The sequence below is a fragment of the Mustela nigripes genome, chromosome 4 (genome assembly GCF_022355385.1).
Source record: "Mustela nigripes isolate SB6536 chromosome 4, MUSNIG.SB6536, whole genome shotgun sequence".
Classification (NCBI taxonomy): Eukaryota; Metazoa; Chordata; class Mammalia; order Carnivora; family Mustelidae; genus Mustela; species Mustela nigripes.
Window position 1 is genome coordinate 162,590,649 of NC_081560.1, and position 27,959 is coordinate 162,618,607.

Sequence of the window (27,959 nt, forward strand, 5' to 3'; positions counted from 1 at the left end):
GAGTGGGACAGCAGCAGATGAGGCCTCCCCGGGGCTGTCCCCAGGTCCAGCTGGTAGTGGGGCCCAGGGGTGAGTAGGGATGCTTGCATTGAAGCCTTGAGCTTTGGACTGCTTGGAGCCGATGTGCGAAGGCTGAGTACCCCAGACAAGCTTATCCCACCCATTACTACATAGTCATGTGCATTGACTAACAATAGAAAAAGCTAAGATGTAGAAAAAATGCAAATATCTACCAGTACATAGAAAATATATAGAAGAAAATCCACAAACTATCTATATAAGACCCTGTTTTTAATAAAACAACACCAGTCCATCTAGGAAGTCAGGGGTGCAAGATTAACAAGTCAAACGTAACCTGTATGTGGCTTGAGCACGAGGGCTTGTCGGCCTCTAGCCGTATCCTGGACACTGACCCCACAGGGACTTAAAATCTCAAGGTCAGAGTTGGTTCAGAGTCACATGCTCTTGAGGTCTCTGAAGACAACTTGGGCTGCATTGCGTCCAGCGGCTCCCATGACACCTCCTCCTGGAAGACAACCACCGGAGAAGCTAAGTTGCGCTCACAGCCCTCCCCCAGAGAGCCTGCTGGGCCAGGGCTCACAGAGAAGCTGAGCGACGCCCTGGCCGTGGGCATGAGAAGCCCGCGGATGACTACTAAGACAGATTCCAGGCTGGCCTCTGGGCAGGGGGCCCAGCGCGTGGTCCAAGCAAGTGCGCCCTTCAGTCTGGAAGCGGGTGAAACCGACTCAGGGTTCAAGGGGGAAGGGTGGGGGCACAGACCTCTCCCAGACGTGTCCAAGAGGAAGGGCAGCCTTGGTGAGGTCAGCTGGGCTTGGCAGAGAGGCTGGGAAGAGTTTTTAAATTGAGAAGCACCTTACCAACCCGTAGGGGTCTAAACCCTGGAGGGGGGATTCAGGGACACGGGTCTCTCTCAGCCCAAAGTCGGCATTCGGATGCCGCCTCTGCCACCTATTCTCAGACCTCGTGAGGGGGAGGTGTGAGCTACCCCCGAGGGGGAGGGTGCGGCCAGCTGGCAGAGCCCCCCACCCTCGGTTCCTGGTTCCTGCGCTCCAAGAAGCCTGAGTATGGGGGATGGCTTGTTCTTGTAGGCGGTCCCTGCTCGCAGGCCTCTCCCCCTGCATCCCTCTTCCGCTGATCCCAGTGGCACAGAGAAGGGGCCCCGGGGCACTCACCCGGGTGTGCGCCGCTTCCACAGAGATACAGGCCCCGGAGGGGACAGCGGTAGCTGGAGTGCAGGGGCACAGGGCGGGCGAAGTAGAGCTGGTCCAGGGTCATGGCGCAGTGGAAGATATTCTGCGGGAGGCGGGGCCACAGTGGTTAACGTAGGAGTGTTAGGGGCTTTACAGCCTTTTCGATTTTCTCTACACCCACCCACCCCCCGCTTAGGAAGGTTCTTCTCCTTCCAGCATGTTCTCTTGGATTCTTATGAAGCAGAAAGGGGAGGGGAAGAGAGAGAACAGGTGCATATCCTTGCTCTGGGGATGTTTTCCAGAAGCAATTTTCAGGAGGAAAGAAAGGTGAGCATCTTCAGAGCAGAAAGGAACTGAAAGGGAAAAGAAGAGGGAGATTTTAAGGGTTTTGCTGAGAACTATAAATCCTCCTCACTGTGTTTGAAAGATGGGAGGTTTGACTTATTTTGGCAGCTGGCTCACCTTCCCTTGGCGCAGACACCCACTTGAGCCTGGGCCCTGGGTCGGGGGGGTTCATGTCCCAGAAGTCACTGTTGATGGCAGGCAAGGGGCAGGGGACTCCAGCTTGGTTCTGCTCCCCTAGCCTGTGTCAGAGCAGCCAGGAAGTGGGGAGCAAGGGCCGGGACGGGGTAGGAGGAGGTCAGACTTTCGGGACAGGTCTGGACTAGAAGACTGACACATGCTGGACATCACCACGAGGATGTCCTTCCCGCTAATGCTCTCAGCATGTCCCGAGCTGAGCTCTTGTCCTCCCCTGCCCTGTCTGCTTTCTCGCACCTTCCCCGCCTTGGTGCGCAGCATCACCTGCCCTGCCTGGGCCTCCAGGCAGACCCTTCCCCTCACCTCTGCCCTGACCTCTGCCTGCCTGCCTGATGCCTCCCCCATCCCTCTGCTCTGCCCCCTCACCCCCCAGTGCCTAGTCTCCTGTGCTCTATTTTCAGACCAGTGCTGTCCAATAAAAACATAACATGAGCCACATATGCAATTTTTATTTTCTAGGATCCACATTAAGATTTAAAAAGAAACCAGTGAAACGAATGTCAATAATATATTTTATTTAATCTTATAGATCCAAAACATTATCATTTCAACATGTGATCAATATAATAATTATTAATGAGATGAGTTTCATTTTCATTCATCCTAAGTCTCTGTGAGGTGCTGGGCGGGTTGCCTGTGTAGCCTGGCTCTGTTTGGTCTCACCCCACAGAAGCCACCAAGAGGAATACGAAGCTGGTGGCTGCCTTGTGGACTGACCTCCTAGCTGCTCCTTCTAACCCCAGTGTCAGCGAGGTTTTGCAATCAGAGAGGCAAGTCCAAGGACATATTGCCTTAAGAGGGGAGTTCCCTCTGAAGAAAGCCAGATGGGAGCGGTGGCCATGGGTGTCCAGACAGAGGGGGCCACGGTCTTGGTGACCTGCTCAGTGGGCACTGTCTCTCCTGTCTGATCTCCTTACTCCTCCCCAAATCCCCAGGTTGGACCACTTCTCTGTCCCCTTCCACTGCGGTCTCCGTACCATCCTGCCTTCCCAATTCAGGGCGGGTGTGGAGGGACAAGAGAAAGCTGAGCGGGCATGCCAAGGTGGGGGGCGTGGGGAGAAGAAGGTGAGAGAGACCCCTTGTCTTTTTTTTTTTTTCTTAAAGATTTTATTTATTTATTTATCAGAGAGAGAGAGAGCGAGCGAGCACACAAGCAGGCAGAGTGGCAGGGAGAGGCAGAGAGAAGCAGGCTCCCCACTGAGCAAGGAGCCTGATGCAGGACTCGATCCCAGGCCCCTGGGATCATGACCTGAGCCAAAGGCAGCGACTTAACCGACTGAGCCACCCAGGCGGCCCTGAGACCCCTGGTCTTAGACTCACCCCTCCAGGAAGCCCGAAGATTCTCTCCAAATCAGGTGGTGTGAGGATGTCCCTGCCTACCACTGAGCTCTTGAAGCCAGGGGCGTAGGCCTCGATGCAATCAAACACTGGGCACCAAAGAGCAGAGAAATGAGACAGCGTGAGGAGGAAGAAGAGGAGGCGCTAGGATTCTACAGCTTGGCAAATTTATGAAAATTCATTAAACTACACACTTAAAATGAACTTATTTTACCACATACAAATCATATCTCAATAAGCAAAAAATAAAAACAGTCCAGGGCAAATAAATAATCATTACAAAGTCCTATGGGTCTACCCCACTTTCCCACCTGCTCACCCCAAACCTAACTGCAAAGTTACTCGTCTCCCACAAGTGTGCAGAGCTTTCTTCACCTCCTTGGTTTGTTCAAGTTGTTTCTTTGCTTGGAATGCCCACCGGTGCCTGACCAACTCCTATTCATCCTTTAAAACCCAGCTCAAATGTCCCTTTCTTTGGAAAGCGCTCCTTGTCTGGTGAATATCTTCCTCCCTTGGTTCACACAGTATGTTGTCTTATAAGATTGGTTCCCCCAAACCCCGTCTGGGTTGTGAGCAACCTAAGGACAGGAACTGCATCTTTTAGGCTTTCTTGGCCCAGTGCCTGTTCCTGGCAGGCACTCACTGTGTTGACTCAGCTTCTGTTGGGTACTTCTCTCCCCCTGGGAAGGGACTGAACAGGTGTTAACCCTGAACGGGGCAGTCAGGAGGGGAGGGGTCCCAGCTGTCAGGAGACAGGACGGTCTGTCCTCTTTACCTTTGTCAGCATAGGCGCTTCTCTCCTGCTCATCCCACACCTTGCCTCCGGCCAGTGTGTAGGGAGTGTACTGAGTGAAGAGGGAGATGACATGGCAGCCGGGGGGAGCCAGGGTGGGATCCAGTGCGGAAGGGATGCAGAGTTCAATCATAGGCCTGCCGCAGGAGGAAGAGAGACCGTCAGGCGTGAAGAGCAGCAGCCGCCCTCAGGGAAGGGGCTGGGACTGGTGACAGGGACAAAAGGAAGGAAGGCCTAGGGTGAGATGATGGGCTTCTGCGAGGCTCTGGTGGCTGCTTGCCTGTGTGGGGTCCGTACCCCCTGGGACGGTCCAGACCAGCCGGCGCAGCTCCCAGCCCCTGATGAACCCCTACACCACCACTGCTCCCAGCAATCAGGTCCCTCCTAGCCTCCACCTGTGTGCCTGTCCCCACCAGCCTCCACCGCAGCCAGCACTCTGATAGTCTCAAACCTCTCCAGGGCTCAGCACACAGCGCCCTTGAGGGAAGGGGCCAGGCCCAGGGCAGCAGGTGCTCAGGTGGCCAGATTTCAACCCAGGTTAGCACTGTCTGCTCACCTTTCCCTGAGCAGCCTGAACAACCAGCTGCTGGGGCTGAAGCCCTCCAACAGAACCCCCACCTGTCCCGCCCCTCCTCTGCTTACAATGCTGCGTCTACTTGGAGCACACTTCCCCTCTCATCTCCAAATACGAGCACCTTCGAGGCCATGTGAAATGCCCTTCCTCCCTGCCTCTCTCACTTGTAATGTATCCTATGAACCTGGATGTCCCCTAGGGGTCTCCAAAGCAACTTGTCCAAACCCGAATGCCTAAAGCCTGCTCCTTCCCCTACACAACAGGTTCCCCCTTTTTATAAAGACGAACACCATCCTCCAGTGACACCTCTTTAGCTCAACCCCACTTCCCATCCAACAGCACATGCTGCCAGCTTCACCTTCAAATACCCAGTATCTGGCCACTTCTCGTCACTTCCACTGTCCCCACCCTGGTCCAGGCCATTGTTTTCTGTCCTTTGGATTCTGCAACAGTAATCAATTGCAACAGATGCCTTTTTTTTTTTTTTTTTCCCCTCCCAGCAGTGGCCAGAGGGGGAAAAAAATGGAAGTCAGGCTTGGCACAAACTTTCCAAGAGTAAAAGACAGGAGAGGCTGACAAGGGCCCGGCTGCCGCTCTGGGACCCTTCCTTTCCTTTCTTCCTTCCTTTCCTTGCTTCCTTCCTTTCTCTTTCTCCAGCCTCTCTGGCTACATTCCTGGGCCTCCAACACAGTAGTCCACTCCTGCCCCAGGGCATTTGCACATGGCTTGCCCTCTGTCTGAATGTTTTTCCTCAGATATAATGTATAAGACCTTTGTGCTCATTTACTTTGGGTCTCAGCTCAAATGCCATGCTGTCAGAGATGCCTTTCTTTCCTGACCTCCTTATGAAGACTAACGAAGCATCTGCTCCTCTGACCTATTTTTCGCCATACTATCAGTACGTGTTTGATTGTCTTGCCTTCCACCATAGGTCAGTGAACCGAGGGCAGAGGCCATGTGGACTTTGCTTGCTGCTCTGTGCTCAGGTCCCTGGACTAAGCCTGGCAGAGCAGAGGCTTGGAATATTTATGAATGAACAGGGCTCAATCCTCTGTATGTCATGCTATAAATATTTGCGTGCCTGCCCTAAGGTAAGTTTTGTGCCTTCCTGCCCCTGCCTGACCCCTGACTCCCCTAACCCACACTCAATATGGAGTCCCACAGAGAACAAGTTTTCAACAAGCTTTGGCAGACCATTGATAGTATGGAAAGGTACTTGCTCCTATAATATCCCTGCCTGTTCCCAGGATGGAGATACAACTGGGGTGGGAGGTAGGAAATGCTCTTAAAAGTTTTGCATGAAGGCAGCTTATCAGTGACAAGAAAATACAGAGCAGGGGGACCGGAGGAGTGTGTGCCCTCTGATGGGCTGCCGAGTCAGAGAGACCCCTTCTCTCCCAGTAAGCATTTTCTCTAATTCTCCCCAAATGCCAGTGCTCTTCTCTCTGCCATCCCTTGCCCCTTCTCCTGATCTGTGACACTTGGCCTCCCCGTGTCCTTCTCTTTACTCCCCACCTGCCCTGGCCCATGGATTTATCGCCTGAGATGAACTTCCTATCCGTAGAACTTAAGTATGGATTTAGGTAGATCTAAGACACTGACCGTTAAGACCCACGAAGAAGAGGCAACCTCACTTGGGTCTAGATAGTCACCCTCCCTTCCTCAGCCCATGTGTGTAGGAGAGTCACAGGGGACACAAAGCCCAGAGCACACCCACCTGTGGGAAGGCAGGCCATCCATGGCATCTTGGAAGGCCTGGTGGAGGAGGAGTGTGTCTTCACAGTTCAGGTGGATGGAGCACTGGTGATGGGGCCGTGGCTGGCCTCCGGGAGCATTGGGGGCCGCCAGGAAGTCAGGCAGCCTGTCGACAGCCACTGAGGGACCAAAGAGGAGGGTGAGGGCCCAAAGGCCTATGTCCTTGGCCTCCCGGATCTTCCTTCTCTACCCATCACCCTGCTCGCCCAAGTAGTGGATTGAGAAAAAAAAAAAAAAAAAAGTATGGGGGTGGAGGCAAAGGGGCTGGTCAGGGGATAGAGATGATGATGTAAGTCAGTTTTTCCCAAACTGGGAGATTTCTCACTCAGATAATGTCAAAAAAAAGACAGCTCTGCAATCTGTGTGCCTCTTACCGTTGATCTTGGTAACAGGTGACTTGGTGTCCAGCTGGGAGATCCTCTCCACGAACGCCTTAGGAAGCCATTCCTGGAAGAAGGTTCCATGGAAAGGCCTGGGGATGACCGAGACCCTCAGGGGGGGTGCCGCCTTCCTTCGGTGAGGATGGTCCCTCAACCTCCACTGCCAGAAATTCCTCCCATCGTTCAGAGCTCAGCCAAAACCCCTCCTCTGTGAAGCTCCCCTGCACCGCCCCCCCGCCCCCCTCCAGCTTATCACTGATCACTTCTTCCTTTGACTTCCCACAGCAAATGCAAATGGCGCACACCAACTCCTACTTTGGACATGGCCAGATGGCCGAAGGCCACCTTTCTCCTCTGGTCTGCAAGCTCTTGGATGTCTTGATTATCTCAGAATTATCTTTTTTTTTTTTTTTTTTAAAGATTTTATTTATTTATTTGTCAGAGATAGAGCACGAGCGAAAGCGAGCACAGGCAGACAGAGTGGGAGGCAGAGTCAGAGGGAGAAGCAGGCTCCCCATGGAGCAAGGAGCCCAATGTGGGACTCGATCCCAGGACGCTGGGATCATGACCTGAGCCGAAGGCAGCCGCTTAACCAACTGAGCCACCCAGGCGTCCCATCTCAGAATTATCTTGACCAGATGCTTTTGAACTGATGTTTGTTGAATTTTCCTAGTGGAATCACTCAGAAAACCTGATGTCTTGTGCCCTCAGATAGTCCCAAGAATGGTTGGGAGCTCCATACTCACAGACATATTATTATATGTTTTGGGGACAGGGAAGGTGCGATCGGTTGCAAAAATTGTCCCCAGTCCTCACCCCTTGCCGTATCCACACACCTTTGTAACATCTTCCCACTGTGACTCTGGGCTTGGGACAAGTAAAAGGCTTAGCCAGTAAAAGGCAAACAGAATCCTGAAAACCACCTGCATGAGTGAGTTTGCTCACTTTTGGCTTCTGCCAGACCCCGAGAACCTGCCTGGACTTATCATCCTGGAGAGTGAAAGACACGTAGAGCAGAGCTGGTCAACCTGGTTATTCCAGCAGAAATTGTCTTGGGCTAGTGCCAGCCAGCCAATCTGAGCACAGGAGTGAGGCCAGCCAAGACGAGCAGGCCCTACCAGCTGACCCACAGCTGATGGAATTTGCAAGAGCAAGCCCAGATCAGCCGAACTCAGCCAAGTTCAACTGAATTCTTGCATTCTGCGTGCCAAGGCAGGACTTCTTACTAAACATCCAGAAGCTGTGCTGTGGTTTCATGCAGCACTGATAGGCCCAGACAACCGACACAGAAGGAATCAGAGTTCGTGAGAGCGGTGAGTCAGGGGAGTAGGATAACTCCGAATTAAAAGTCAGACCTGGGTTCTAAATCTGGTTCTGCTAATTGCCAGCTGCATACCTCCTCCGCCTGGACCTTTCTCCCCACAGATGAGGCTTCTTCCCTGTTTGCTACCTGACTGTTGGGTCAGGGGGAGAAGGACTGGCTTCCCCCGGCGCAGAGACACCTGGCGCTTGCAATCTCAGCCTCATGAGGTCCTGGAGCCCTTGACCAACACCCCGCGCAGACGTCTTGCCTCCAGCCCCCAGGGCTCACCTGCGGCGTCAGCTTCAGGAAGGTGGCCTGCGGGGAAGCGTTGGACAGCACCACTCGGCTCCTCACCTCCGAGCCATCCTGCAGCACGACTCCTTGGGTGCGCCCTTCATTGCTTACCAGCACTTTCGTCACCGTCTAGAACCCACCAGAGCAAGGCCCCAGAATCCCCCCAGGAGGGAATATACAGGTTGGATCTTGGGGGGATTTCCATTGTCCGTGCTGCTCCGGGTGCTCCCAGCTTCCCCACCTGAATCCACCCTGCGGGGCTCTGCGGCAAAGCGCGGAAGCCTCAGTCCACCCACACCAACGCAGAGGCTCAGCTCTAATGGGCGTTAGGGGTTCCGGGGCATTCAAAGGGAGGTGGTCAGAAGAACTGGGACCTGACTGACAGCTGCTTAGCCAAGAACAGGCTGCATAAACTTAGCCCCTTGATTCCAAAGCCCACTTTGTGCATGGGTAAAATGAGCAACCTTCTGAATTTAGGATTTTGTTCTATGCTGGGATCCCTACAGATCATCAGGATAAGGGGTGGGCAGGGATTCACCTTTTCAGTGAAGACGCTTGCTCCGTGCGCCATGGCTGAGCTCATGATGGCTTCCGAGAGGGCACCCATGCCACCCTGGACATAGCCCCAGGCCCCCTGCACCCCCTCCAGGCCCCCCATCACGTGATGTAGCAGCACATACCTGAGGACAGACCAGTGGGGTCAGTGGTTGGAGGTGCAGTTTAACTCCCCAGAGCTCTCAGTGCAAACAGTCCTTTCCTTCTGGTACCTTTAGCCTCTCTGTCTCCCATGCTGCCTTTCTCATCAGCCTTAAAATGGGCTCTCGTCTCCTCTAAGGCCTGTTGCCTCACACCCTACATCCTCTCCCCAGGCAAATGCGTCTACAGGCAGAGCCATAGCCCCAACCACACGGCGGTGATCCCACACCCGCAGCCCTAACTCCCTCCTGAGCGCTGGCTACCCCAGATATCTCCACCGGAGTGGGCCCCCCCCCCCCCGCCAGGCAGCCGCAACTCATCTCTTTCCCCATTCCCCAACCTGTTTTTCCTTCATTCTCCCCATCCTGTGATGGCAGCTTCCGTTTCCCACAGGAAGCTGGGCACCAGTCGTGACTTGCACCTGTGCCTCACTCCCTCCATGCAGTCAGGCACCATCAACCTGCCTCCCAGAGAATGTTCCTGTTCCCGCCCCCTGAGGCCTCCTCCCTGGCCCAGGTCTCTCCTCCCTTCCTTCAACTCCCACAGTGATGTCCTCCTGGTTGGACCACCTTCTCCCACTCTTTCCTCCCTGCCGACCTGGAGCCCCATCACAAAACCTAGCGGAGTCCTGTCACTTCTCTCCGAGGATGCCTTCGCCGACTCAGCGTTGCCCTCGGTGGCATGGCCAGTCTCTGGCTCCAGCCTCCTCTCTCCCATACCCGTCCCTTGCAGTCTGCATTTGTGCCAAAGCAAACGTCCACATGGTCCTGGCTCAGCCCCCAGCGCTTGCACGGACTGATCTGGCCACCTTGAAGCCCCTTCCTCCCTCATGTCTGTCCTGAGAGTCTCAGATTAAATATCTCTTCCTCACGGAAGCCTTCCCTGACCCTGGACAGCATGGCTTCCCTGCTCCACCCCCTTCCCAGCCCTCACAGAACTCCACTCGCGTCACTCACCCTGTGTCTACCCCTCCTATGAGGATCTCAGTGCCCTCCACGCCCTGGCCCTGCACCTGGCACAGGTAAGGGCTCCATCAGTATTCACTGGAGGGGTTAATGAGGAAACAAATTACTTAAAGACACATTTCACACACTGGGCAGTAGCTTTGCCTCCAGGAGAGCCACAGAAAAGAGGCCAGGAGGCCCCAGTAGAAGATCCAAATTGGCGGGTGGATCATAGAGTTGGCCAAGGTGGGGCCGCCGTTGCCAACCCCCTTTTCCATGGCCCTGGGGAATTTGGACCTGGCTTAGTGTGTGCTGAAAAACCACTTCCAAGGGTGGTTCTTGTCCTTTGAGAGAAAAGCCACGTTGACAGCTTCTAGCTGCATCTTCTGATGTCCTGGAAATGGCCCAACACTTGGCAGCATCCTCTATCCTAACACACGCTTGCGCACACACCCTCCTCTCCTGCTCCTGAGAGGGGCTCCTTAAGTCACACCATAGGTACAGGCTTCACTGGGTCTTGCTGCCCCCTCTTGGCTCCGCTGTCAACACCCCCCCCCCCACAAAAAAGGGAAGGGCAGCACCCCACCCTGATGAAGGTGTCTGGTGTGCGTGTTCTGGAACCCAGGGAAAGGATCTGTGGGGGACAAAAGGGCAGTGGAACTTTGTGGGAGGAGAAGGGGTAGAAAGAGGAGAGAGAGAGAGAGAGAAGACGGGGTAGAAGGGAGAGAGAAAAAGAAGGAGGAAGAGGAGGGGGGGAAAGAGCTGTTCATGTTGGGCTCCTACAGTGGGAGAGAGGCTTTTCCCGCTGCAGCAGGAGAGAGAAGTGGCTACGAAGGAAGATTCTGGAGGGCCAGCTGCAAATCAGCTCTGCCACCACCAGCTGTGTGACCTGGGGCAAGACCTGTCCCTTCCCTGAACCATGGCTCCCAGGTGTTGCTTTGAGGGTTCGATGAGCGCTTGGCTTCCTGCCTGGTTCGCTGGCGGAGCAACAGCTGTTAGCACCCTTGTTGGGAGAGTCGCTTTGCGCCCGCTGCAGCCCATGGCCCCCGTCCCGCACTCACCCGCTCCCCGGAGTGTGGGGACTTGTCATGGCTCCGATCACAGCATCTGTGGCCAGAGTGGCTTTTAGGGGCTCGGACTCAAACCACTGATCCAGCACCTGGGACAGCAAAATGTCAAGGAGAAGGGCAGAGGGGCCTCAGGGGGAGCGTCTCCCTCCCTGTGAGGTCCAGCCCGAGGCTGGGGAGCCCCTTACCTTTGTAATTGGAGCTGTGAGGACCTGGTAATACTGGGGCAGCTGGGCTCCCAGCACGCGACCTAAAAGAGAAGACCCGTAAAACAGAAATCGAGACAGTCAAGGAGTCCTTCCCATCCACAATATCTCTGTTCCTATTTCTTTATCTGCAAAATGGGAGTGATATTTCATATCCCCAAGGGCTACTGTAAGGAATAAATGACATATGTACAGTGTTTGCAAGTTCACGGGCATGAATACATTTTAGTGCTTGGAATTATTTTTGCAAAGTGTTAACTTGTACCTTCGTCTCTTACTTTGAACTCTTTAAGGCCCGCCCCAGGGAGGTTGCCAGCTTGGCGGGTCCACTGCTCAGAAGCTGATTCACACCAGCTCAGGGACTAACTGGACAGTAAGGCCCCCAGGGCACGGATTGTGATCTCTAGCAAATGTCAGCCCCAGTGCCTGGCTTAGTGTCTGGCACTAGAACTTGCTTAATAAATTTCACCACATGAGGCTCTTTGGACAGGTCTTCTGAAAGGCAATGTCGACTTTTATATTTCGTGATAGATTCTACTGGCTCAGATCCTTCCCATAGCCACACACTTTTTCTTGCAGCTCCACAGCGCCTCCAACTGCAGCTGGGCTGATCTGCCCTGTTCCTTGACGCTGGGCTCACCCACGTGATTTACTTGGGCCAATGGGATGTTTGCAAACGGGATGCAAACAGATGCTTGAAACTGGCCTGCTCCTGCACCCTTGACCTCTATGCTTCTGCCATTGATGTCAGATGGCCAGGCCTGGACCAACTGACTGTTTCCAGGAAGAGGGTGGGAAGCCCCTGGAGTACAGGTAGGTTGACTGATGTGCCCCAGTCATAAACCCACATGTGAGACCAGTCCAGACCAGACTGCATGGACACGTGAGAAATAGATGTTTATTTTTATGTGCTACTTGAGTTTTGTAGCTGCTACATAGCAATTTTGTATGAGCTAACTCATTCAGGGCTTTTCCAGAATGCAGGAGCTAACCTGGCCTTCATATGGTGGAGGAATGGTAGAAAATAGCAGCATGTTTGGTGAAACGTCCCTTCTCAAACCTGTGGCAGACATCACTAGTTCATCACAGAATTTCTTCTTGCTGAGCCCAAATCTAGCATCCTTCGTGTATGGGGACATCCCTCCCTAGCATCCTTCATGTATAGGGACATCCCTTCAAACTCCCTTGGCTCCTGTCTCTCATTCTAGCCAAGACTGTGGTTACAAGCTCCATGCAGGCTTTAAGTCAGCTTTACGCCGTCAAACCTGACAGCATCTCACCTCAGATCTATAGGATGCGTCTCTTCATCTCATCCCGAGGGGGGTCTCTGGCACCATGACAGGACACACAGGAGAACCCACTTGGCAGAAGTTAATGCTCCAGGAGGGAGTTAAGCCCCGTGGAGCATTCTGGGACCAGTGGGGGCGTGAACCTGTTGGACCAATGTGTCCCCTTTTCTCTTGGGAATGGTCTTGAGGTGCCCCTTGTGAGGCTACGTGGGTGGTCCCCCTAAGAGCTAGCACCCGTCGCCTGCGGTGGTGACCACAGCAACAGCAGCGCCCCCCGTGATGGACTCTTCCTCCTTCCGCACCCGCCTTTCCCCTTGGGGTCCCCTTCCAGATGAACTGTGTGCACACCAGCCTCCGTCTCAGGCTTTCTATCTCGGGCAGCGAGGCTAGGACCCGCTCGGCACAGTGCTCCGGGCAGCCCCTATCCACTGCTGGTAGTGGGCAGGCGCCTAAAGGTTCAAGCTCATGTCCAATCATCCAGAAAACTCCCCAAAGGTCACTCATTAGACCTGATGCCTGCACCTTGGACTTACCTGCCTGCAGCAGGGGCTTGAGCGAGGAGAGCGCCTGGAGCCTTTGCAGCAGGGAACCTCTGTGGAAGGCCTCCGTGTCCATGGGCGCTGCGTCCAGCAGAGGTTCAATGGCTAATGCCATGCGATTCATGAACGCCTCATATTTGGGAAAGGCCTGGAACAGAGAGCTCTGAGTCAAGACCCCCTCGCTTAGCATCCCACAGGGACACTGCCCCCACGCTCCGGCCTCCATCCCACCCCCACGTGGCCTGCGGCTCCTAGCTGAGCCTCCGTGGCTCCTCAGGCCTCACGCCCAGCCTTGGCTCAGTTGGGCCGTGGTAAATTACTCCCAGTTCCAGGCCTGCGAGCTGATGTCAGCACTGGGGGAGGCCAGAGAGATCCCGAGCACACGAGCCACCAGGGTGCTGGGAGGGACAAGGGGTTGTGCTGGCTGAGACCAGCTGTCAGCCACAGAAAACTGGCGAGTGTCCTAGCCTGTGGGCTCCATGATAAACCAGAAAACCGCTGCAAGGTTTCTTCTCTCTGTCCTGTCTTTCCTTATATTGCTGGTGAGAGTAAGATCTCTCCCCCTGTATAGCAGCACGATGACTGTTCTTTCCTGGTCTGCAGATCTCCTCTGTTCTCTTGACATATGCAGAAATAGAAGCCTACACCGCTTCCCCCCACAAACCCCAATAACAGAATCCATTTCTTTTCTCCTCCTTCCTTCCTTCTTTGTTCCTTCTTTTTCTCCTTCCCTCCCTCCCTTCTTTCTTCCTTCCTTCGGAATCCATTTCAATAGTGTGGTTAGGACACACCCCGTTCCTTCACTGGGTGGGGGGCAGGAACAGGGATGGATGCCTGTGCCCTGGGGGCCCTAACTTGATCCTCAGACCCCAGCTTTCAATTTTTCATTCCTCTACACTCATGAATACATCCATGGAATTTTAATTAGGTTGCAGAAAGAAAAGCTCTGCACTGAAGTACGTTTGAGAAGTGTTGGTACAAATGATCTTAAATAGCCTTCTCTACAGCACGCCTTCAATGAGACAATGCGAGAAGACAAAGCCAGAAATATTTCCTTACTTTCCACAGTGGGAGGTGGCCCCTGCCTCCTCCTCCTGTGGTCACTAGCATGCCAGGCCACAGCCACTGTCCTCTAGGCCCAGCGACATAGCCTCGTCCTGTGCTCCTCTCTAGGGCAGCTGAGATGGTCAGGGTTTGGAGGAGGAGCTGGAGGCTCTGGTCCCTGACCCACTGCACAGAAAAGAAGCACTTTAAGAAAGCAGGCCCCCCAGGTGATTTGGATCATCACGGGCTTAGGAGAGATACTGAGTATCAGTGGTTCTCTTGGTTTTACCCAATACCAGAGTACAAAAAGCAACACAGGTGGATTGTGTTAATCTAGGTCTTCTTCTGGAAAAGTCCTCAGTGAGACAGGAGTTCATGCTATGCCGTCAGGTCATACCTAGGCTTGGTACTAATATCTGTTCCTTCAAAGGCACACCAAGCCCATAACATTATTCCATGGTTCGCATACGTGAAGCTACCCAACAAGTTCCTTATGATGCACTCCCAGGAAGAAAGTGTGCATTCTCCTTCAGACGTATGTCTGCCTTCCAGCAGACCTGTGTGCCATCCTGGACAATTTCTCGCCTTGGGCTGCCAGGGGAGTGATGCCAAATCCAATGAATATTTATTATAACTCTCTTGTCCTAAGTACCTGATCCAGTTCATTCCATCCTTAATTGTCTCTGATCCTCCCTTCTTTTTGGCTTTCGTGGGCTTTAACACTGATAAGCACCTGCAGTTCTTTCCAAAGGCAAGCGAGATGGAAAGCACATGCAGTATAAGTACATACCAGCGGATTCCCTTTTGAAATTCAGCTGGCAGAGACCACCTAACAGTGGCCTCATACTGAACACACACAGGTTTGAGGTTGTCCAGTGTCCACTGGTCTTTTTTTTTTTCTTTTTTAAAGATTTTATTTATTTGATAGAAAGTGAGCATGAGTGGATGGGGAGGGGTAGAGGGAGAAGCAGGCTCCCTGCTCAGGACCCTGGGATCATGACCTGAGATGAAGGAAGATGGTTAACCCACTGAGCCACCCAGGTGTCCCCAGTGCCCACTGGTCGTAATCCGTGTTCTCCATCCCCTCCTCTTTGAAAAATCTGAGATCAGAGGCTGCCACAGACTGGAGCCCTCCGAGGGCAGGAGAGATGGCCTGTCCAAGCCCTCATGGTCTTTGGACAACATGCTCTAGGATGATCCAACCAGGCCCAATTCCTTTCAAGAGCCACCTACAGGCTGGCGAGGGAGGAGGAGATCCGTCGCTGGTCCCTTTCCCTACCTGGGCATCTTTTCGTGAGAACTGGGCAATCTGCTTCTGGTTTTCCGCCATGTCCATGCCCAAAAGAAGGGACCTGGGCACCTTGTTCCCCAAGCCCTCTTCCAGCATTGGGGTGAAGGAGTAGGGGTCTCGAAGATGAACCTTCAGCCCGTGTTTCTGCAGAACACACACAGCATAGCAACAGTTGAAGGGGTCTGTGTCCTCTGCCCTTGACCCTTCGCTGATGGTTTGCAGCCTTTTGGGTACCTGAGTACGGTTCCCCAAGGCATGTGTTGCTGCTTCTTATTTTTTAATGCAAGTATACAAAAGCGCTCTCGCCCAAGCATCCTTTGGCAGGCCACATCATACCCCACCACACCACACCATACTACGCCACACCGAACCCCACCATGCCACATCGTAGCACACCATGCTACCCTGTGCCAGTGACTGTCCTGGGGTTTACAATGATCACCTCACAATGACAATGAAGTTAATGGTCCTCATTGCACAAATACAACAACAGAGGCTCAGAGCAGAGGAGGAAGTTGGCCAAGGTCACCTTGGGAGGTGGGTCTAGATTTCAAAACCACATCTCTGTGACTTCAAAGCTTTGTCTCTCAGCACTGGTCTATAACTACCCCCACTTCAGAAATAAATAATTAAAATGTAGAAAGACACAAGAAAGTAATGGTTATGTGAAAATCCATACTTATAAGGTAGATAAATTATTCACATCCAAAAATTTTATTTACTTTGCAGACTCATTTACTCCAGGGTCACTTTAAAGGGAAGTTCCCTCGAAGTATTTAAAATATGATTTGATTTACAAATATTTGACTGGCAAACAGAACTTTCCAAGAGCACAGCTATTTTTTTGATGGAGTATAGATAATACAAAAGGGACCTGTGCTATCCCCACAAATAAGACTTACTCTTCCCACCAGAGACGCCTTTTTTCTGAAACCACTCTATTGAGGGATGATTAGCATACTGAAAGCTGTACGTCTTTAACATGTTTAACCTGGTGAATCTGGCATCTAGAGACTTCTTTCCCAGACATGTGGCCAGCTCCCTCTCCCAGGGACTGCTATCACCCGACAGGCAAGACCTCCCTTCCACACCCCTCACTTCCGGTCCCCTCAGCCTGCTTTGTCTCTGAAACACTCTCTGTCACCTGGCTAACCGCATACTTAGTTTCCCCATGTCTCCCCCACCCCGCCCTGCCCCCCATAGACTGTAAGCTCTGTGGGCTCAGGGGTATAGTCCCTTTGCTCAGGGCTCTATCCCCAGCCCCTGAGGTACTGCAATGAACATGTATTCTGTTGATTGAATAAATGAATGCCATGTTTCAGACAGGGGACCTGTCCAGAAGCAGAAACAAGAGCTGTGAGGAGAAATTCTAGAAAATACAAAGAAACCAAAAGCCCTCTACAACAGTTACAACTGACGTTTACCCAAGCCGGAGATATTCCAGATGGTGGGATCGCCACAGATGGAGCATACTGTGGAGGTGAATCCAAAGGTTGGTAGGGGTTTGGGCTGGGAGACCTCCAGGGTCCTCCAGGGTCCTTCCTCACCCCACTTTGGGGAAATGTCTCTGATCTAAGCTGGAGGAAGTTCCAGCTTGGTTTCACTCTCTCGACTCAGTCAACTCTTTCTCACCCAGGAAGCATCCTTAGTGTCTCCGTTTCCTTCCTCTTCAGACCATCCATCACCACGTCTCACTGGCCCAGTCTCTCCGGAAGTCGCGTGCTTCTCTCCGCCTCCACCACCCCTCAGCCCAAGCCACCATCCTGTAGACCCCTGCAGCTGCTGCCTCGCCCGTCTCCTTGTGACCACAGCTGCTTCCACCACATTCCACAGCACCCAACAGGTGGACTGACCTTTCGCAACATTACAAATCCCATCTCTCCTTTTCCTCTGTCCGTGGCGCTCAGGATAAATTGCAGTCCCTCCCTCGCTGCCTACAAAGCCCTATCTCAGCTGGTCCCGGCCCCTCTCTCACACCATCTGCCGCCCCGTCCCTTGTCTGCTTTCTTCCACCATGGGCCTGTCCATCTCTACCTCTCTCTGACTGGAACACCCTCTGCTCAGGTGACCACAAGGCCGGTAACTCCTTAGTGTTTGCGTGTCAGCTTAAATGTCACCTCCTCAGGAAATCTGTCTTGGTCAGGCAACCCAGGCTGGATCTCTGGTCCCTCACTATGATATTGTCTTGTTTTCCTTTCTTCGGGTACTACTTGCTCTACCTGAAGTCCTCTTACTAAGGGCAGAAGCCTTGCTCCTTCCCTCACCATGGTATCCCCAAGGGCTTCTCCCAGCGAGGGACGCAAGGCAGGGCCTCAGAAGCATTTACTGAATGAACAAATCAATAGCCCACCCCAAATAAGGGACCCAAGATTGGCTTCCAGTATAACTAATTGAATAGGAGTAATTTTTTCATCGGATTCCAGGACTTTCTCATAAATTGGACCTTTGTCATTATTTTTTTTTAAGATTTTATTTATTTATTTGACAGAGAGAGATCACAAGTAGGCAGAGAGAGAGGAAGGGAAGCAGGCTCCCTGCTGAGCAGAGAGCCCGATGTGGGGCTCAATCCCAGGGTCCTGGGATCATGACCTGAGCCAAAGGCAAAGGCTTTAACCCACTGAGCCACCCATGTACCCTGACCTTTGTCATTCTTGATGGTTTTAGCTATGTGATGTCAGAATAAGAAGAGAGATGTTAAATCCCCATTAGATTTGCTTAGATCATGTAGTTTTCCTCTTATAACAACAGAACCCTTCTTCTGATTCCCCCAGGAGCATTCTCAGCTGGGTGGAAATTGCTAGGAAGGGGCAAGGTATATACGAGGGACCAGAGAGATCCCAAAGCTGTAGTCCCCAGCCCCTCCACAGTCCTGCAGAATCAGCTCTCGGGTCAGGGTCCCATCAATTTCCCAGGCTGTACTGATAGACTTGAAAGTTGGAGAGCCCTGACTTAGGTTTCTGGGAGTAAAGCAGGAGCACAGCGATCTGGCTGAGACCCAGAAGATTATTAGCGAAGGGAAGGGAAGACAAGGGGTTGCCACTTGAACGAGGTCCAGGCTGGCCCAGGAAGAGCTGGACAAGGTGGCTGCTTGCTGACGTGCGAGGAAAGACCCCACCAGGGCAGAACTCCACCCTCCCAGCCTGGAGTCCACTACTTAATGTGGGGCCATTTTTAAAGCAAACCCGTTATCTAGTGGACAGAACCAGGAGGTGATCGAATCAGATGCTCTCGGTGACAGCAATGGAAACCGAGACCCAGAAGACAGGCCCCATGAAGGCCCCATGTGGGTGGGGGAAACCATCCTCTAGCTCAAGGGTGGCAAGAGAGGCAGTGGCACCAAAGCCGAGACTCACACTTCAGGTGAGGACTTGGTCTAACTGGGGAGAGGCCCCAGGGATGCTGTCTTATCTTTCTGGAACCTCAGGTTCTCAAATGTGACACGGGAGTCATAATGCTAGCTGGCAATTTTGGGGTACACAGCATGCCCCAGACAAACCTATTAACCGCCACAATAGCCTTACCATCCTCATCTTGCTGACGAGGAAGACGAGGCACCATGTGGCAGCTAATAAAACCATCAGGGAGGGATTCAAGTTGGCCCGTTAGGTCTCAGAGTCTGTGAGCTCAGGCTGGGCTGCACGGGAAGCTCCCATCTGTGACCTTGTCCCCTGCAAACTGCAATGTGCTGGAAGGTGTGAGGCTGAGCAGGATGGCTCTAGGATGCCTGTGCTGGAACGTGGGAGCCCAAGAACAGGCAGCGGGAGGCAGCCAGGCCTGGTTCAAGTTCTCTATCATTTCCTAGTGTGTGAACCTAACATCCCAGAACCTTAGTTCCCTCGTCATAGAATGGGACACTAACATTCCTGCCTCATAGGTGAAGACCAGTAGCTAGAGCCTTAGAGCTCGTAGCCTGAGTTGTACACTGCTGAAATAACTGTTCTTTACTGTTGTTTGGAAACAGAACATTCCCAGAGTTTAGCTGCCCTCCTAGAAATGCTGTCCAGCCTGCCAGTGTCCTATTAGAGAAGGTGCTCCGTACTCCACATGGAGTTAGTTCTGTGTACCATGAAGTAGGACTGTTTTCTCCCTTGATTTGAGCACCATGTTCCTATTAATGCCGCCCAAGGCAGCAGGTCAAAGCATATACTCATTTCGGTGGTGGTGGTGGGGGGCTTCCTAGTTAAAGAAACCCTATGGAAGAAGCCATTTTCAAAGGAGTAACTTTTTTTTTTTTTTTTAAGATTTTGTTTATGTATTTGAGGGAGAGAGACAGTGAGCAAGAGAGAGAGAACACACGAGCAGGGGCAGAGGAAGAGGAAGAAGCAGACTCCCCACTGAGCAGAGAGCCCGACACGGGGCTCGATCCCAGGACCCTGGGATCATGACCTAAGCTGAAGGCAGACGCTTAACCGACTGAGCCACCCAGGCGCCCCTCAAGTGAGTAACTTATTTTTATAAAGAGAATATGCACGTAAAAATTTCTATTCTGTGATCCCGAGTTTTTGTAAGTTATATTTTTAAACAAAGAGGGTGTGCCCACAGTCCCCACCCACAGCCACGTCTGCCACTGTGTGTAACTGGTGTGTTTGCAAGCTGTCTTCAGCTGTGGTCTGACATGGGCTGAAGACTGAGACCCTGTCCCGGGCCTTGGCTGGACTTCATCCTGTCCTGCCTGGCGAGCGGCTCGCTCACGCGCTCTCTCTCAATCTCTCTCCCAGTAGGCAGCGGTGGCTGAATGTCTTATTAACTTCAAACTTTCAGTTTAGAGCAAAGTTGGTGCTCACATGCTCACAGCTTCTCACACGGAGACACACAGGACCCTTTTTCCCGAGTGGAGGTGACAGAGACACCCAGCGGGGAGAGGCTAAGAGGGCCCCAGGGATGTGGTCGCCCAGCTTCCGAAAGAGGCAGCAGGGGTGGCAGGAATCTGAAAGGACAGGGCCGAGCTGGGCCAGCCTGTGGACTGAGGTTAAGCTAACTAGAAGTCAGCAAGGGGCACTGAGCATTCTCGGGACTCCCTCAGAGCAGCCCGGGAGTCAGAGGAGGTGAAAGTCCCCGGGGGCCAGCTTTGGGCTCAAGCTGCCCACGGTGGTAACAGGACATAAAGTTGATCGGGCTTTTGTCGGAGGCCCAAGGGTTCAGGCAGATCATCAGCGAGGGCCAGGTGAGACGCCAGGCAGTGATGGGGCCCGGCAGAGCTGGAACCCCAGTCCCATGCAAGACACAAAGTCTCGTTCTTCAAAAGACATCCATTTTTTTCTGTGAAATTTCCCATTTGTAAGACCCTGGGTGGGCTAGACAAAGCCCATCTGTGGGCCCGCACTGAGGAGAGCATGTGGGGCAGACAGACCCTCCAATGGAAGAGACACCCCAGGTGCAGGGAACCATGTGGGCACAAAATAGGGAGGCCTCACCCAGGTTGGGAAGCTGGAGCTTCCCCCCCCCCCATCTTTGGGCCCTGGGGGGCTGTACCTTCAGCTCCAGGTCAGTGTAAATCTGCGGCCTCAGCAGGCTGAGAAGGTAGGATGCTCGAGAGAACTTAAACCCTGAAACAGAATCCAGTGAAGACAGTCACCAGCAGTCACCAGCGGTTCCCTCTGCCACCCCCACATCACCTTTCAGGGCTTACCTGGGATGATCTCCTCTGTGACAGCTGCACCCCCGATCACAGGACGTCTCTCGAAGACCGCTGTGTCTACCCCCAGTCTCTGCAGGTATGCCGCCTGAAGGGCACACAGGGCCCTCCTTTCATCCCGGGGACCAACTTGCTGGCTCAGGGGTCCCGCTATAGGGCCGGCCTGCTGGCCCTAGGCTCATGCTGTTCCTGCCTCTGGGAATGCCATTCCCTTGCTTCCTCCATGAATTCCCACTTGCCCAGATGTCTTGGGAGACGCGACGTGACTATTCCTGCCCCTCCGTGTCCCAGCGGTGACCTTCCCTCCTGCATGGCCTGGTTCTGTGAAGTCCTACTGCACCGTGCCCAGCCCTGCCCGGGCTGCCCAGCTCCCCCAGGTTGGGGCAAGCCTCATGCCTCCTCACAAGCACGGAGAGGCAGGAGCACCCGGGTGGCTCAGTTGGTTAAGCATCTGCCTTCGGTCATGATCACAGGGGCCTGGGATCCAGGCCCACACTGGGCGCCTGCTTCTCCCTTTCCCTCTGCCTCCTGCTCCCCCCTGCTGGTGCTCATTCTCTCTGTCAAATAAACAAAATCTTTAAAAAGTAAATTAATAAAAGTTCACTGCCAGACACTGTTTAATCCAGCTCACAACCCTAGAGGTGGGCACTATGGTTCTCTCCATCTCACAGATAAAGAAATGGAGGCCCAAGGAGGTTAACAGCTTGCCTCAGGCTCATGGAGCTCCTGAGGAGAGGTGTTGGGAATTGAACCCAGAGGGTCTGGACCGAGGACCTATACTCCTGACCCATCCCAGTGAGGAAGAAAGCAGAGCCGCCCTGGTACTGGGACATAGCCTGACCCTCAAAGGTAGGCTGTGTTGTTCTCACATTAGCCACGAACAGCCTCCCAGAATGATGGCACCTCGGACAAGCAGGTTCTGAGACCACTGAAGATTAGGCAGAGCAAGACCACTTCATGATTCTGTCTGAGTACACACAAGGGCTCTTAGTCACCCACAAAATACCTTACACCTCTTTCAGCCAGAATAAGTGGCTGCTACTTCCTTACCAGGCACCCTCTCCTCCTATAGGCCCCCCTCCCTGATAGGTAAGATTCATCGAGATGCCCAGTCACGGGGGTGTTTCCACTTTTCAATCTAGAGCAGACCCTGCATCCTCACACTGTCCCCCTAGTCATCCAACCAGAGGTCAAATTCTAGAACAGGTTCATCCAACCCCCTCCTTCCTGAGCTGCTTCACGGCCCCCCTACCTCCAAGCCCCCACAGCCAGTCACCCCCTGACTCCATGAACTGCAGGGCTGTGCTTGGGGGGCCCTGGGTCTTGGGCTGGGGGCACAGATACCAGCCTCCCCTGGGCTGAGTCCCCATCTGGGAGACCTTGGATAGCAGGTCCTTGAAGCATGTCCTCTGATCGCTTCACAGCAACTCTGAGATAGGCTGTTTTTTTTTTTTTTTTTTTCATCCTACCGTGGCTCAGAGAGCCTGAACGACTTGCCTTGACCTTCACAGATAGGAAGTGGCAGAGCTGGAGGATGAACCTGTGTTTCTATTAGCATAGAATCCATGTTTTAAATTACTGATCGGTTGAGTTACATAATGCTCCCTGTAAAACGTTCACGTAAAACTAGTATTTCAGGGGAAGTGTTCAGATTGATCACCGGTCTCGTAGCCCGCCCTCCCCAACATGCTGAGTTCCCCTGTATCGATATCCTGGAGCAGCCGTTGCTTCAGGGAGATGCTCCAAGTTTGTCTTGTGAACATCCTCTGGCACACACAGCGGCCTCGAAGGGGTGCCGGGACCAGAGTTTGAGAAGCACAGCCTTAGGCTACCCCTGCCTGGCCTGGCTCAGCTTTGGTTGGAGGAGCCATTGGTGTTGGGAGCAGGGCCCTGCCTCCTCTGCTAGGCTGGCTTCCTTGCTTTCTCCGGGATGCACTTGGGGCCATGTAGCTGCTGGGCACTTCAGCCTTGACCCAGCTGGGGAGCACGGGGGCTGCCCATAATCTGTAGTCAGAGGGCCCCACCTGGCCCCAGCATCCGAGGCTCTAACCTGTTTCCCTGGTTCTGCCAGTTACATACTTTCCCACCCTGTCATCGTCTTGTTTCTGAAAGCCCCCTGACTCTCCCAAAGTCATGGGGGAAATGCACATACATTAAGGAAAGGAAAGGGAGCCCCTGCTAGCCTCCTTAACTACTGTGGATACCCATTCGAAAGCCACTTGTGGGGGCCAGGGAGAGGAGACAAGCTGCCCGGGCTCCTATCCCCGGCCGGCACCCTGCAGGCTTTCTCGGTGCCAGCTTCCTTGCGTCTGGCTAGCAGCCACGTGTGCAGGGGCTAGGGAAGCCGGGCGCGGGGGGTGGGTACTCACAGCCACGAGCCCGTTGTGTCCTGCAATGAGACAAGGGGGAGGAGGAAAGCAACAGTGGTCAGTGGGCAGATAGACACGCTCCTTGGGGTCACCCACCCGTCCCCATGCTTGTGACGATTCTGTGGAGGTAGCAGGGAGTTCTACCTCCTGTACCTGAATGTGTTAACAGCATCTTGTTTGATGCCATAAGTCACCTGGTCTGTGGGGAGTCAGAAAACCCTGGCTCTTGCCCTAGCTTGAAAAAAAGCTGGCCTGGCCTGTGGCTCTAGGCTGGAGTGAGGGACAGGAGAAACCCACAGTCATCGGACAAAAGCTATCTCATGAAGCCTTGCGTTGCTGGACTTCCGTCACTTGGGAACAAGCAGGTGATGGGTAGAGAGTGCGTCACAGTTTCCTTGGCTGCTACGCTGGGGCTGGACCCCCTCACTGGGACAGATTCCCCGTCTAGGGGCCATGCTGGGTGCGCGGACGGCTGCCAGCAAACACAGCTGCTTCTGCCCAAGTGTGCTCCGCTCTAGTGCCCCAGAGGGCTTCAGGCACATGGCTTTGTCTTTGTCAGTCACCAATGTTCCCCGAATAAGAACAGTTCAAAGGAAGTCATTAAACACATACGGCTTCAGCATGTGCTAAAGGGGTGCCGGCTGACTAGGCAAATTTATCTGTCTTCTATGTGTTTCTTTTCCAAAATCTTAGGAGGGCCGCCCCTGGGTTGGGACCCCTGAACTTGACTTGAGGGTTCAGGTTGCACACTAGTGCCTCTCCTGCTCTGAGAAGCTTCAGGACATCCGAGAACTTGTGGGAACGAGGATTCAAAACCCTTCCCCAGAGTCTGCTGGGCAGGGACAGGGGATGGATTTCTCAGAAGCCCGAGGGGTCATTCTGATGCAGGTGGTCTAGCACGGCCAGGGGCTGGGAGTCTCTTGCCTCACTCTCAGGATAAATGTAGCTGCTTATGGGAAAGCCCTTGAGGGGCGGACAGCAGGCCTGGGTTGTTTTCAGGTAATGGGGACGGGTCTCATCTGCAACACGCGGCACGCGTTTCTCCTTGGTGACAGAAGGTCACTCTGAGTCTTCAAAGATGTCAGCAGAAGACTATGTTCTCGGAGCACCAGCCTGAACCTGGCGCTCACTCAAATCAAACTTTCAGCCATTAATTTGACAAACATCCATAAATAGGAGGCAGCGATGACCCACATGATGGATTTCTTCACGGCTGAGCTGACTTTGTTTTACATTTTCCACATGGAGACACCCAGAATTTTAGAGGTCATTGAGCCAACTTCTCTTCCATTGAAGGAATCTCCGAATCAGTCGTTCAATCCTCTTTGAGCACAAGCCACAGGGAGAGCGTGTCTTACTCCACGACCTGGCCCCCACCCCACATACACATGTATCCACAGAAACAAAAGTTTCACGAACTCATATTAACTCACCATGTGATAAGCAGGTGGTGATCTATTTGATTATATTTCCTTTAAAAGGAAATGGTTAATATGCTATTTTTATGTATTTTTGAAAAGTATTTTTTCTTTTTTTAAATTTGATTTTTATTTTTTCAGTGCTCCAAGACTCATTGTTTATGCCCCACACCCAGGGCTCTGGTTTAGAAGCTTTGCTGGATGGACTTGTGGGTTTGGAAAGCCCTGCTCTCAAATACATATATCAAATTAAAGGCCGACCATCCCGGGCTCAAGCTGGTTCCTATTTATAAGACATGGCCCTCAGAGAGTCTTTCTAATGGGCCATGAGCTTCAGGCTTCTTGCAGTGTTGGGGCGAGAATAACCAGTAATATATGCAGAGCACCTGACCCTCAGCAGCCCCGCGATAAATGGTAGCTATTCGTCTCTTAAATATGCTGATCATAAATCTTGGGAAATGAAGGCTTCAGGCAACTGGGTCCAGTTCCATCATCCCACATGAGCCCACAAAGGCACAAACAGACCTTAAATGACAAAGGTCAAGATTCCAGCAGCTCAGGACCCTTGGCCCTCCACCACCCCATCCCTAGTCCTGCCTGAGCCCTCCTTGGGCTTCCAGTGATCTGTCCTTTCCTCCTGAGGGGGTCTGAAGCTGCAGGCTCTGACTGTCTCCAGCCTGACTCCAGGGATCCGCAGACAGCCAGGCACGTGGGTCCTTAAGTGTGGCCTGCAGCCCCCTGCACCCAACCTGCTCCAAATTCTGGCCGGATGCGCTGACTTTCCCTGAATCTTAATCACCAGGGACAGGGGCCAGGAACTGCATTTTAATAAGCTCCTTGGGTCATTCTTGGGCATATTTAGTCAAGGGACTAATCAGGGCTCATCTTCAAGGCCCCTGGATACTGGTGTGACCTCAGGGAGCAGAGCTAACCCTTCTCTCCAAAGGTGCCACTCTGTTCCTCACTTGATCCCCAAATTCCCTTAATTAAACCAGGCTTCCCTGAATGCTTAGCAATGGCAGAAACAATGTCAAGGAAAAACTCACACCTGAGGCTCACAGACGTGCGGGCCAGTTACTCAGGCCTCTGGTAACCCGGAGTCAACCCTCCCTGCCAGGAGACATCGGGGTTGTGTTGTCACCAAGGGCAGGAAAGCAGGGGGTAGGGGGAACACCTTCCAGGTACGGAGCCCAGTCCAGTCACTGAAGTCTGGAGCTGGCTTTCCCTAGCTGGGATGTTTGTGATGGTCGTCAAAGGCCACCGTTGTTAAAACTGAGATTATTATAAACTTACAGTGAAATACATTATATTGAAAACAAAGGTAATCGATACTCAAAACTTGTCACTTCCTCATCGTTTCGCTACAGTTTACAATTACCTTCGTTCTAGTGGTTCTTTACCTCTGAGCAGCCGTGAGCTGCCGTGCCTCCTTCCCAGGAGCACACACAGCCCCTCACGGTGGCAACTTGCAAAAGGCCGTGGTGGGAGCCCTTGCACCAGGGAAGCCAGACGACCGTCCACCTCGGGGCTGGGTGGTGTGACTCTGTTGGTGGATCCACGCGAGAAAGTGACGGAGAAAACACTAACAGTGCGGATGAAACCCGGCTGTGGCTGCCACTGCTCTACGGCGAACAGCACAGACCTGGAAATAATGTTCTCCCAGTGCAGGAGAAAGGTCATCTGATGGAACTAAGCCCCTCCCATTACTGGACGAGTGAAGTTCAGAAAGGACTGTTGCTTCCCGTCGGTTCTACTCTTTTAAATTCAGTGCAAATGGCAAGCCTTGTTCCTTTCCAAGCTGGCCGGATTGGTGGAGGGTAACCACAGGTTTGCTGCTATGTTTAGCAAAAAGCACAGAAATTTGGTGAGAGCCAGTTGGCTACCTGGAACTTAGAGTACTATGTATCTTATTTGTAAATGTGTCTGCTCTACGTCTTTTATTTCAGTATTTATCATGAGCTTCCCTATGTATGTTCACAGACATTTTTCCCTGGAGGGGCCACTGGAATGTTCTCTGGCCGTGACTGCTCTCAGAGCACATATGAAGATCTGGCAGGATAGGACGCAGCTTTATAACAGTGATGAGCATCTTCTTTCGATCCTGCCATTGTCTGTCTGTCTAAGCCCAATGGGAGAGAATGCCAGAAGGTGACATTTGGGGCCCAGGAGTGTGAATGAAAGGCTCTGAGCAAAGACAACCTGGTCCAGGCCCTTTGGCCTCCCACAGTCACGGGGCAGAATTGGACACCCGCAGCCTGGGGGTGAGCAAAGGCAACAGGACCCTACGTGCCCGATATCCAAGACAACAGGGGTTGTCACCCTCCCCAGACATGTGCTAGTAACCCTGCAACTCATTTCTATTTTTTCCTAACTCCTCTTTAAGGAATCTCCCAGTTTCCTCAGGGAATGGGTAGTCCTAGTGGGGAGGTGGTGGTAACCAGAACTCAGGGCACTCGGGGTGGCGGGATTTCATGGGTCTTTTATGCTAAGGCTCTTTGTTCCCAACCCTTGTGTACCTTCTGCTTTCCAAGAATGTGGTGGCAACTAGCTAATTTTGCAAGAGATACGTGGGAACTCTTGAGCTCACCTATTCCTCCCTGGTCATTCTAGAAGGGAAGATCCAAGCCTGGAGAGGGCAAGAAACTACCCCAGACCACGGAGCAAGTTGATGGCAGAGCCAGCCCACAACCTTAGTGCCTGCTCACAGACTAAGCAGACTTTCCACCACCACCCCTGCTCTGGCCCAAATCCAGACCAGCTTGTGCCCAGAGCAGAGGGAAGTGTGGGGCCTGGGAATACCCCTCCCCCCTGTCCCCGGGACTCAGAGCAGGGCTGCCCTCCCCACCCCTCAGCTCGGGCACAGCCCTGTTACCTGCTCCTATCACCACGGCATTGTACTCAGGCTTCAGGCGTCCCTTGGGTCCCCAGTGAGCTCGCCTCCAGGCCGGGCAGGGAGAAGCACCCAAGGCCCTGCTGAGACCTGGGCCCCTTGCAGCCATTCCTGCCCAGCACCAGGCCAGGAATTTGCTTCTAGTCAGCTTTGTGCTGCCCAGGCAGGGGGAGGGGCAGAGCAAACAGGAAGAGAGGAGGAGCAGCAGTCCAGCTGCTGTACTTGGCTTTGGGCCATGAGGACAGGCAGTTCGCAGAGTCCACACGGGACAGAGTCTCAGGAGGCCGCCAGTTCACTAGGCGTAAGTCGGGTCCCCTCCAGGCTGCAGAGGACAGCCACTGTGCTGGTCACTCTAGGGCTCCCACGTGCGAGGCGCTATGCTC

At 53.2% G+C, this 27,959-nt stretch overlaps 1 protein-coding gene across 2 annotated transcripts; it reads right to left on the bottom strand.

Moving 5' to 3' along the window:
• Positions 1 to 274: 274 nt before the first annotated feature.
• PYROXD2 (pyridine nucleotide-disulphide oxidoreductase domain 2) lies at positions 275 to 27,739 on the bottom strand. Of its 2 annotated transcripts, XM_059398315.1 has the most exons (16): positions 27,559 to 27,739; positions 23,269 to 23,288; positions 20,894 to 20,987; positions 20,737 to 20,810; positions 15,253 to 15,408; positions 12,924 to 13,077; positions 11,084 to 11,145; positions 10,890 to 10,987; positions 8,727 to 8,868; positions 8,183 to 8,317; positions 6,586 to 6,658; positions 6,174 to 6,330; positions 3,865 to 4,019; positions 3,072 to 3,178; positions 1,194 to 1,314; positions 275 to 526 (listed from the first exon to the last, which is right to left on the bottom strand). In XM_059398315.1, exons 1-16 carry the CDS (start codon positions 27,683 to 27,685, stop codon positions 456 to 458), a joined length of 1,746 nt encoding a protein of 581 aa, XP_059254298.1. In that variant the 5' UTR covers positions 27,686 to 27,739; the 3' UTR covers positions 275 to 455. The 2 variants fall into 2 exon arrangements, with proteins under 2 accessions (XP_059254298.1, XP_059254299.1); XM_059398316.1 differs by lacking the exon at positions 15,253 to 15,408.
• Positions 27,740 to 27,959: the final 220 nt, after the last annotated feature.